At 40.2% G+C, this 11,674-nt stretch overlaps 1 protein-coding gene across 3 annotated transcripts in view; it reads left to right on the top strand.

Moving 5' to 3' along the window:
* Positions 1 to 231: 231 nt before the first annotated feature.
* Positions 232 to 11,674, top strand: part of BAZ1B (bromodomain adjacent to zinc finger domain 1B) — a 68,427-nt gene continuing 56,984 nt past the window's right edge. For all 3 annotated transcript variants that reach the window (XM_019754960.3, XM_019754962.3, XM_019754961.3), the window contains exons 1-2: positions 232 to 716; positions 9,054 to 9,170. In XM_019754960.3, the coding sequence (XP_019610519.2) occupies positions 610 to 716; positions 9,054 to 9,170 (224 nt within the window). In that variant the 5' untranslated portion in view covers positions 232 to 609. The remainder of the gene's footprint in view (positions 717 to 9,053; positions 9,171 to 11,674) is intronic.

Below are 11,674 nucleotides of genomic sequence, written 5' to 3'. Positions count from 1 at the left end.
CCCCGTTATCCCCCACTACCAATTCCGCGGGTGGAAGCCCGCACGCCTGTCAGCGGCGCTTACATAACGTGACCTTTCACCTTTTCATACTGCCCTCTAGTTCCCTGCAACCCAACTACGCGGTCGGGTAAGGGGGCGGGACCCAAGAGCGGAGCGGCAGCTCCTTTGAGCCAATAGACTGTGAGCGCTGTCCAGCTCTCCGCCTATTGGATCCTTCGCCACCGGCGCCACAGGGGAGCAAGTTAGTGTGTGCACTGGCCGGGCGTGGGGGAGGAGGGGAATCTCCCGCCATTTTTCAATAATTTCCTCCTGTGCAGCTGAGGAGGAGTCGTGACTGCCGAACACGGGGATCGATAGTGGAGGTTGGCCGGAGGCTGCCGGGCAGTGCAGCGGTGTGCGTGGGAATTCTGCGCTCTTGCGCCCCGTTCCATGGTCCTCGCGCGGCCGCGCCAGCAGTGAGGGAGTCGAGTTCGCGCCGCCCTCTCACCCCTCCCCTCCCCCACCCCACTCCCGGGAGCCAGGCGCTCACTCCGGGCCGCAGGGCCTAGTGTTGCACCGCGGGCTTGCCGAGTACCCGTCTCTGCCTTCCTTGCTGCCGCCGCCGCTGCGATGGCGCCGCTCCTGGGCCGCAAGCCCTTCCCGCTGGTAAAGCCGCTTCCCGGAGAGGAGCCGCTCTTCACCATCGCGCACACTCAGGAGGCCTTCCGTACCCGGGAGTATCCTTTTCTAGCCGCGCCAGCCTGGCTGCCTGCGGGGTGGGGCAGAGTGGGCCCCGGGATCGCCGGGCCGGAGGGCCATGCAGCCCTGCGTTGGTGGCAGCTGTCAGCATGCTCTGCGATGGCGGGTTTGCACCCTGAGCCCGAGCCCGCTGTTCTGGAGAGGGGAGCGGGTGGGGGTGTGGGCCGGCTCCGCTCAGGCCCTCCGGAGCCCGGCGCCCTCCATCCTTTCCTCCGCTCCGCACTTTGTCCCCGGGCCTCTCGGTTGAGGAGAGACCCTCTCCCCCCCCCCCCCCCACTCCATGGTTGGTTTTAGGCCCTAAGTACCACGGGAAGCGGGGTTTCCTTTGCTTCTTTTTTCTTTTTAAATTAAACCTTCAACTTAAGTTGTTGAAATTGTACCCGCGTGGCCTCGTGATCCGGCTTGTACAAGTCTCGACTGCGTGTTACTCCGATCTCTGCGAGGGCACTTGTGTTTTTCTCCTCCGGAGTGGACTTTAGGCTGCTGACGAACTGACAGGATCGTGAGGCACAAAACCAAGAATAAATTTCCAGACTTAGAGGAGGAAAGGGAAGGAAAAAAAAATTACCTTGGAGTAGCTGATGCCATCCTTCCCTGGGCATGCACAGGTTTGAAATTTTGATGATTTAGAAGGAGTTTGGTATTTGTTTTTAAGTAAAATTAAAAACAGATACCAAGATATAGGTCAAGTTTTTATGTTATATTTTAGAAGCATGAGACTGATGTTTTAAATACGAAGCATCCTTCTAATCATTGTGTCTTGCACAAGCTTAGTCATTTGGTTAAAAGTTGTACCTTTATTTACTTTTTCTATGGATGTCAGTTGAGTCCGTTTTGAATGTTAAGTATAAAAAGGATTTCTGAATCAAGCTTTCTTTAATGTACAGAAAGCTTCAAGGGTGAAGGCTAATGTATTCAGTTTTATTTAATGTATTATTTTAGTTCTTTTAGCTCAAGATCCTTTAGGACTTGATTTCTTGTGGCTTCTGCTTGCTCCTGTATAGAGAAGGAAGTGCCCATGGGAGCTGATATAATTTAATTTCTTTTTGATCATCCCTTTAATGTAATACTTGATAAGGTAATCTCATTCTTGTTTCAGTGTAGTTTGTGAATGTTGGGTGTTTACATACAAAGAGACCTGGAAAGTGAGTCCATGCTGTAGTAAGGCTTTTGAAATATAATTATAGCATCTCAGAGCTGAATGGGTTTAGGAGATGGTTAGATTCTCCTCTCGGGTTTGCCAGTTGCGTCCAGAGAATTGAGGTTGACTTGTTAAAGCTCACACGCACTGTAAATGATGAGAGACAGGAGTAGAATCCTGTGCTTTTCCTACCTCATCCCTGTAAGTAAATAAAAAAAAAACATGGAATGCTTCTCCTTTCTTTTAATGTTAGTCCACTTTGTCAGTTTGTGACATGAAAAAGGTGCATTTAAGGGACAGGTGAGAGTGGTAATCTGGTTCCTTTCCTTGTCCTGTTAGAATTTTTGGATTGCTTTGGAGAAGTACTCTAGCTCTACTAGATACAGTGTTATTCTAATGGTGCCCTACTTTTTTTTCTTTTTTTTATAACATTCCAAACATTGGTGAAGTAAAAGATTACTTGTGGGAATCTGCCATATCCTTTTTAAATGTCATTTAGATGTCACCTTTTGAGCAGTTGATGATTACTCACGCACTAATATTAATCAGATGTCAATTTTTCAGGTCTGGTTCTAATGCAGTAAAAGAAACGTGATAGAGAAGAGACGAGTTCTAAGTCTGTAATAGGTACTGAGCCATGTAAAAAATTGCGGTAGATAGCTAATTTAGAACTGGCAGCACAGGCCTTTTCATATCATTTGCTGAAATGATTGAAATATAATGATATATGTATGTGTATAAGTATATATATGGTATATGAGGAGTTCCTCTTAATAATGACAGTTGAATCCTGAAACTTTTAGAGTGGTATGTATTTAATAAAAATCTTCACTTAGAAATTTTCCCATACCAGTATTTAGAACACTTTCAACAAAGGAGTTCTTAAATTTTGTTACATATTGGAGAGAAATTGCTCACTTGGGAATTTCTACAAGTGGAAGCACTTTCAAGATGGTTTTTAAACAATTGTATTGTGTGGTTGGTAGGTTGGCATATTTCTTTATTAGACTATTAGGGATTTCATAGAGAAGAATAAGTATGTGGTTGGGTAACAGTTGCCATTTGAAGTATTGCTATTTCCAGTTCTTAGTTTATAGTTATAATTATGTTTTTAATAGGATTTGATACTTTAATTTTCTCCTAATACCTACCTTTTGATTGCATGTATATTCTATAGCAAATTTATATTTTATTGATTTATATCTGTGAGTGTTGGTATGTATTTGAAGGCATCATTGTACATCTTAAACTTACATTGGTAGTTGTGAATGATGTAGACATTTAATGACTGGGTGTTGTATTATTGACGATGTGTTTATTATACTGTGTCTTTGAATCTGTGGTACATTACTCTCTAGGGTAGTACTACAGGCTAGACACTAGATCTTAGTTGGAAAAATTCACTTTATCAGTCAATTTTTGATGTGATTATTTGACAATAGGATAATACACTGACTAAGTCAAGATGTGTGTTAAGGAGGAATGAACCTACAAGCAGCCTGTTGTAGATTAATATTTTTGTTGTATTGCTTTAACCTAGTTTCTAAAGCCTAACCACTAATTCATAACCTTTGTGGCATCAGTGTTTGAGAACTTTTAACTGGTGTAATGAGGAGGGGCTATTATAATATGGCTAGAATAACTTGATTTGTCTAGAAAAACATGGGTAGAGCACGTGACATTTGGAATACTGAGCTCTTATGTTGATGTTTGTAATTTAATTTTTTAAAGTAACAAATTGTACCAGATCAGAATTATTTTTAACTTAATGACAAACTAGTCCAAAGAGAAAATAGGATAAAAAGTAACTCTTGACATGGTGCTTTGCCATCTCACTTAGAAGTCTTAGGGTTAGAGTTGTGCTCCATACTTTCCTGGGCCACCTCATTTCAGGCACTTGTAGAATCAAGTACTTTATTAAAAGAAACAACCCTCATACGGCTAAAGAGAACAAAGAAGCAGCATATTGTGGTAAGGTAGCTCTTGAACTCATGAAAAAGTAGATGCACATGAGATAGTCAAGGATTTGAAAATATCATTTATAGCTTACACAACCTTTAGAGAATTGCTTTGACATTTTGTCTGCAATTATATGTACAGCAGTTGCTGGAACATAAAAACCTCAATTGGCATTTGCTCTGAGTGGTTTTTTGAGAGTGAGTGACTTATTTTCGTAATCTAAAATGTGAAGTAGGATTTAGACGCAGCTGGCTCAGTATCCTTTTAGTGGACGCTTTCTTCTTTCATTTTCACTTTTTTCTCTTGCTTTCTCTTAACATAAAGTAATAATCAGAACAGAGGTACATAAACTTAATAATACCCAATGTTAAGCATTGTAGGAATTCCAGTTTTAGACTTTTGAAATTACTCTAATTTTGATGACTAGCCACTTCAAAATACTGTGTTGTCAGCGGCATTCATTCCTAGATGTAAACCTTAGGTTATAGTGCTGTCCAATACAAATATAATGTGAGCCACATGGGATTAAAAATTTTCTCATGATCACATTTGAAAAAAAAAAGGAAAATGGGTGAAAAAAAGGAAGAGACACGTTTTTCTTATTCCTAAGCCCAGGCTGAAAGAGCATCCCAGTCTGCAGCATGCTTTTCTAGTGGCAGGAACAGCTGGAGGAAACCATGATGGCTTTTTAAGTTTCTTCCTGGAGGTGGCATCTTTCACATCTCACATCTGTTGGTCAAAGCAAGTCACGTGGCCAAGCCCAACATCAGTGGGGGAGGGGATATTTTTCCTCTTCACCTCAGGCATTGCAAGCCACAGGCAGTGGGTGGAGATGTAGACTACTCTTATGGAAGGGAAGTGAATATTTGGAAAAAATAATACAGTCTACCGAATTTCAGGGTTTTAGGGAATGTTTCCTGGGGAAAGTTACTTTTAAGCTGAGATCTAAATGATTAGAATGTAGTTAAAGGATGGAGGACAGTTCTTTGAAGAGTTTGTGAGTTTGAAAGGTTCTTGATTTTGAAAAATTCTTGACAGAAGTTTCATATAGCTGGAGTGAAGATGGAGTTCCCTAGTGGTGAGAGATACAGAAAAGGGTTGTATCGCACAGGTCCTTGTGAGACAGGTTGAGGACTTTACCTTAAATTTAGTGGAGGCTGTTGAAAAATTTGAACAGGACAGAAGCAGGCTTTTAGGTTAGAAAGGTCACTGGCTGCAATGTTGAGCACGGATCTGCAGCCATGAGGCTAGCGGCACCTAGACTTAGTAAGTGGTCATTCAGTAATCTAGGCAAGAGCTATTGGTGGTCTGAGTAAATCTACTAGTCCTTGAGGTGGAGAGAAGTACAATAGATGGATCTCAGAAATACATTAGGTAGCTTGGACAGAATTTGGTGAGGAGGAGTCAAGGATAGTGTTTTGGTTGTCACTTGGTTAGTGGTGTCAATGTCTGATACAGAGAACCCTGAAAGAGGAGCAAGTGCTTATTTTTTGTTTTGACTGGGAATGGGTGGGGGGGAATAGGAAGTGAAATGCTTAGTTTGGACATTCTTACATTGAGTTCCTGTGGATATCCAAGTGGAAATGTCTGTATTACTAGTGTATAGGAGGTAATTTAAGTTTGCAAACTTGTTGCAACGATGTGGCTAACCTTTTCTGATACCAGAGGGATTATTCATTATGAATTTGTACCAGCTGGACAGTTAACCAAGTTTACTATTTGGAAGTGCTGAAAAGGCTGTGTGATAAAGTTAAGACAGCCTAACTTGTCGCCAACAATTCATGGCTCTTGCATCACGGCAATGCACCAGCTCACACGGCACTGTCTGTGAGGGAGTTTTTAGCCAATAAACACATAACTGTATTGGAAAAGCCTCCCTACTCACCTGATCTGGCCCCAATGACTTCTTTCTTTGCTCGAAGGTAAAGGAAATATTGAAAGGAAGACATTTTGATAACATTTAGGACATCAAGGGTAATACGACGACAGCCCTGATGGCCATTCCAGAAAAAGAGTTCCAAAATTGCTTTGAAGGGTGGACTAGGCACTGGCGTTGGTGCATAGCTTCCCAAGGGGAGTACTTAGAAGGTGACCGTAGTGATATTCAGCAATGAGATATGTAGCACTTTTTCTAGGATGAGTTCGCGAACTTAATTGTCAGACCTTGTATTTGGACCTGGAGTTCAGACAGGAGTCTGAGCTGGTGAAAGAAATTGTTATCATGTAGATTGTACTTGAAGTTATAGAAATGATGAGGTTACCCAGACAGACTGCAGTGATTTTCAAAGGAGGGTGGGAAATCTACGTAACAGGTAGAAGGGACTTTCATTGTTTGAAAAACCATAATCAGTCAGTATTTGGTATTTGAATATATATGGTTTGAAACAAGGTTTCCCCTTTTTTCTAATTAAAAATAATAAAAATCACAGAAAATAAACCTCAACAAAATCTTGATTAGTGGAGTGATTTTTCAGTACTGTGGGAGTCAGAGGATTGCTTCCCAGTGGGAATATATTTGCATTTCAGGGGGCCTGAGGGCAGATGGGATTGTTAAAGTAATCAGAAGAAGAAATGAGTTTAAAAACAAAACTGAGAAAAAAGGATATTATGTTGAGAAGCACAAAGGACCAGAGAAGAAGAGGATTAATGGTGAGGCCAGTTACAATGTTTTAAAATGTTACGGCTGAGTGGGAAATGAGGATCAGAGGCTGGATTTAGATAATGGCCGTGTTACTAGAGAGAAAAGACTGAATTGAGAAATATATAGGGGTGGCCGGTTAGCTCAGTTGGTTAGAGCGAGGTGCTGATAACACCAGGGTTGCTGGTTCCATCCCCACATGGGCCACTGTGAGCTGCGCCCTCCTTAAAAAACAAAACGAAACAAAACCAAAGAAATATATAAGTGGTTGTAGTTAGGGACTGAAGAGATGAAGATGATTTCCTGAGTTCTGATTTGGCACTAGGGCCGTTCAGGGAGAGTGGGATTATCTATTAAGGAGCAAATTTGGGAGGGAGGAGAGAGGTAATAAGAATTTAGTTTAGAAAAAGGTGGATTTGAGGTATCACTGAGGCATCCAGGTGATACCAGTTCTGTATGTTGCTGATTGTGGATCTAGATCAAGGAGAAGGGGCTGGGGCACATTAGTCCTACTTTTTAAAATAACTAATAATAAAAACTTAATGTTCCTTCTTTAGGACATATTTGCTAATCTCATTTGCATTCACACTGATTACTCAGAGAATTTCTTCAGTGTAGCTAAGTAACATATTAGAATGTTAGGCTTTTTTGTATGTTTGAATGAATCCAATGACTGATTCTGTCTTTATTTTACCTCCCTTCCCCCAGTGGAAACAGGCAAACAAAAACAGAAAACAAATCCATCTTGTTGATTAGTTATGATAAAGGAAGCCATGCTATTTCCTTTTCTCTATATACAGTAGTCCCCCCTTATCCGCGGGGAGTTCGTTCCAAGACCCCCACTGGATGCCTTGAAACCGTACCGAAATACTGAAATAGTACTGAACCCTATATATGTTTTTTTCTTATACATACCTACTTATGATAAAGTTTAAGACTTCTCTTTAGCATATCCGAATTGCCAGCAACATTACCCTTTTGCTTTGGGGCCATGATTAAGTAAAATAAAGGTTATTTGAACACAAGCACTTCGTTGCCCAGTAGATCTGATAACAGAGATGGCTACTAAGTGACAAATGGGTGGGTAGCCTATACAGCCTGGATACATTGGACAAAGGGATGATTCACGAGTGGGATGGCACAAGATTTCATCACACTACTCAGTTCAAAAAAAGATTTCATCACACTACTGCAGTTCAAAACTTATGAATCGTTTATTTCTAGAATTTTCCGTTTAATATTTTCAGACCATATTTGACTATAAATAACTGAAACTGCAGATAAGGGGGACCATGTAGGTTTTTACAAATTTTTAGTGATTGGATTTACAAAGCTTTGTATGGAAGTCTGACTCCTGGTTTTTACTGTTACTCTGTTTTGTTTAACCCTTTAAATATTAGCACCACCACGGTGAGGAAAAGAGACTTACTGCTTTGTTTTTGTTAGATCCAGAGAATGATAGATACAGTGAGTGCAGGTGCTTTTACTATTGGCTAAAACTACTATTTTAGATTGCCTATAGATTTGACCGTTTCTGTTTTCACCGATCATAACTCTGGAAAACCAAGAATCTCCATATATTAAAAATGAATTACTTGTTTAGTTGTGAGATAATATTTCGGAGGGAGTTGTTTAAATATTTTTATTTCAACCGGTATAAAAAAATGTCACTTGTGCAGAGATTGGCAGCTAATTCTCTAGTGCTGTCAGTTTATTTTCTTGCACAGCATTTTCTTGCACCAGATGCTGTGCTAAAACAGTTACTTGTCATTTGAATTTGAATGTGGCTGGCTGATGTTGAATTCCAGTTAGGATGTTTTGGAAAGTTACCATGTATATGGCACTAACTTAATGATGCTCTCTTCCTCCATCTTACAAACAAGGAATGACTAGTAAATGACTTGTAAATGTATTATTATTGGAGACAGCATAAAAACTGGATAAATATTATATCAAAATTATTTTTAGGACTTTATGAAATTTATTTTTTAAACCCTAAAAATGAATCAATATTATATCAAAATTATTTTTAGGACTTTATGAAATTTATTTTTTAAGCCCTAAGAATGAATCAACAGGTGTTTCTAAGGTAAAAGCCAGACTTTTAGTAAATGGATCATTAACAAATGTGGAAGGTTATTAAAGTGCCGTGAGACTGGTCCAGTCATCGCATCTTGCTGTGGAACTGATTCTTAAACTTCCTGACCATCTGAGTTGTGTAACAATTCCATATACCTTAAATTCTGTTCCTTGTGACTTATGTCTTATTTTACCTTTATTTTTTCTTGTGAATTTTTAGTACTATGTGAGTTTTGTGAAGTGAAACGGGTGAATTGAAGAAAATATTTGTACTGAAATATTAATATTTTGTTTGTAAAACATGACAAACCATTCTAATCGTAGTTTAGTCTTAATCATCTTTGAATTTGCTAATTGAAAACTGATTTTTATCTTCTCGTGCTATACATGATAGAAAGAATACTATAGGTTTTTTTCCTATGTATGATAAGTATTTTATGGATATGGATTATTTGTCTCTGTTGCTTGAATATTGTTTTCCTGAGCCACTGCTAACAGAGAGTATGAAGCCCGCTTGGAAAGGTACAGTGAACGCATTTGGACGTGTAAGAGTACCGGAAGCAGTCAGCTAACACACAAGGAGGCCTGGGAGGAGGAACAGGAAGTTGCTGAACTGTAAGTAATAGAAGCATTCCTCTTCCGGCACCATCTTCATATTATTATGAAAGGGAGAATAGTAACTATAAAGCAGTATTTGTGTTTAAATTTATGGGGCATAAATTGGAATACATTGCATTAGTATAATGTGGTGTCTGAGTGTCCTTGTCTAGTGGCATTTTGTTAGTAGCAAAGTGTGTGGAATATATAATTGTGTGTATACTTATTTAGATAGTTATCAGGCTTTTGAGTGTTCTTGCTCTATACTTTTACCTTGTAAATATTCTGGAAGTGTGGTTCTAAGCAATAGAAGCAAATATAACCTAGAAGTAATATGGACGTAGCAAATTAGCAGAAGGTTTTATTTTGTGGTCATTTGAAATTTAAGACAGTATTTACAGCAGCTATCAAAAGTATGCAGTTTGAAGACCATTTATCCAAGTGGGGTAGTTGAACGAGCTGTTGTAAAAATCCTGTCTATATTCAAAGCGCGTGCTTATCTGGGTATTCTCTCAAAGAAAACACTCACAATTTGTGCAGTAGGAGCATGCAAATGATAAGTAGAAACTAGGGATGATGAAATTACTCTTCTGGGAATTTGGAATAGAATCTTTTTCTGTGGACTTCTCATTGGCTTCTCTTGATAGTAGATAAGCAGAGAGCAATACAATTGAGTAATCTAATCCTATTCTGCTCTTTTCCTGGTGTAACAGAGCACTGGGTTCAGTTGAGACTTGGGTTCTAGTCATGGCTCCATCATTGATAATAATTACTCAAGTCTGTTAACCTGGTGCCTGTTTCTTCTTTGCTTGGATCACTTACATCATTCTGTGTTGGATTAGTGTTATTTATGTATATTCCTTGTTTAGACCAGGGATTGGCCAACCTTTTCTGTAAAGTGCCAGTTAGTAAATATTTTAGGGTTTGCTATTCTGAGGTTGTACAGTGAAAACAGCCATAGATATACATAAACGAGTGGGAGAGACTGTGTTCCAATAAAATTTTATTTACAAAAACTGGTAGCAGGCTGGATTTGGTCCACGGGCTACTGTTGCCTCCTGTATTAGCCTGTACACTTCTTGAGGGCAGGGCTCATATTTTACATATTCTTGAACTGGTTACAGTCCTCTGCACTATATAAGCACGTACTGTTTGCTCTTTGCAAATAGAGATAGTGCTACTTTCTCTGGGTGTGTTTTTGGGAACACAGGAGACTGAGCTGAAGTTGCTAGGGAAAACTTAATGGGATTTCATGAAGACGGCGATGTTTGACATTTGAAGACAAGATGAGACATTTGAATTTAATTCAGTGAACAGTGTGAGGACAGCAATAATTAAGAGAGGTACATATGACGGTACAGTGTTGATTGAAGTTGGGCTTTGAGAAGTTTAATCTGGAAGCAATGTGTAGGAAGAATGAGAAAGGCAAGAGGCAGGTGTGAAGTCGCATAGGCCAACTAGGATGCTGTTCAGGTTGGGAGTCATGGCACTATTGGGAAGGGAGAGAATGAGATGGATCCTCTCGTTCTTCCTGAAAAGAGGGTTTTGGCCATAACCAGAAAACCACTACACACTTTGTTTTTGAAAAGTTTTACACATTAGCATGTTAAAGATTTTCAGAAGACCTGTAATAAAGAAATGTTAGCTTGGTTTGATCTTGTGGGCTTCAAACTTCTTTGACCTCAGAACTGATTGCATCAGTTGGAAGTTCTGAAGAACACACTCGAGGAATGTTTTATGTGATTGGATAGCTAACAAGATAGGGGGTGATGGGAGGGATAACTGAAAAAGACAGGTTTTACAATTATTCAGAGTAGAAATATTTTTTTTTCTGATTATAAAAGTAATGCATACTTGTTATAAGAATGTAAATAACACAGAGTTAGTAAAAGAATCTGAACATCATTGTCCAATTTCATTCAGAAATAACCCAGACAAATGAAGTTTAAGCCAAGTGACTGGGAGGATTAATGGAAAGAGTGTGTGAATTTATAGGGGCCAAGAAAGGCCTTAGGAACTTGAGGAAGGCTGAGGACAGCTCAGAAGCATGGTTAAGCAGTGAAGGAGGACAGTGGGGAGAGGACGAAGGTTACAGCCTTAACAAAGGCAGGGAGACCAGAAGCTTATTGATTGTGACTAGGGAAAAGCAGCTAACTCGGTAGGTTAATTGTAAGGGAGTGTAAGAGGTTTTTTTTTCTTCTCCCCAAGTCAAGTTGTTGTCCTTTCAATCTTAGTTGCGGAGGGTGCTATTCAGCTTCAAGTTGTTGTCCTTTCAGTCTTAGTTGTGGAGGGCGCAGCTCAGCTCCAGGTCCAGTTGCTGTTTCTAGTTGCAGGGGGCACAACCCACCATCCCTTGCGGGAGTTGAACTGGCAACCTTGTGGTTGAGAGGACACGCTCCAACCAACTGAGCCATCCAGGAGGCAGCTCGACTCAAAGTGCCATGTTCAATCTTAGTTGCAAAGGGGGGAGCCCACCATCCCTTGCGGGACTCGAGGAGTTGAACCGGCAACCTTGTGGTTGA

The sequence above is a fragment of the Rhinolophus sinicus genome, chromosome 3 (genome assembly GCF_057876585.1).
Source record: "Rhinolophus sinicus isolate RSI-liver-muscle chromosome 3, RSI-T2T, whole genome shotgun sequence".
NCBI lineage: Eukaryota > Metazoa > Chordata > Mammalia > Chiroptera > Rhinolophidae > Rhinolophus > Rhinolophus sinicus.
The sequence above is the reverse complement of the archived record's forward strand: the minus strand, read 5'-3'. Positions and strand labels throughout refer to the sequence as shown.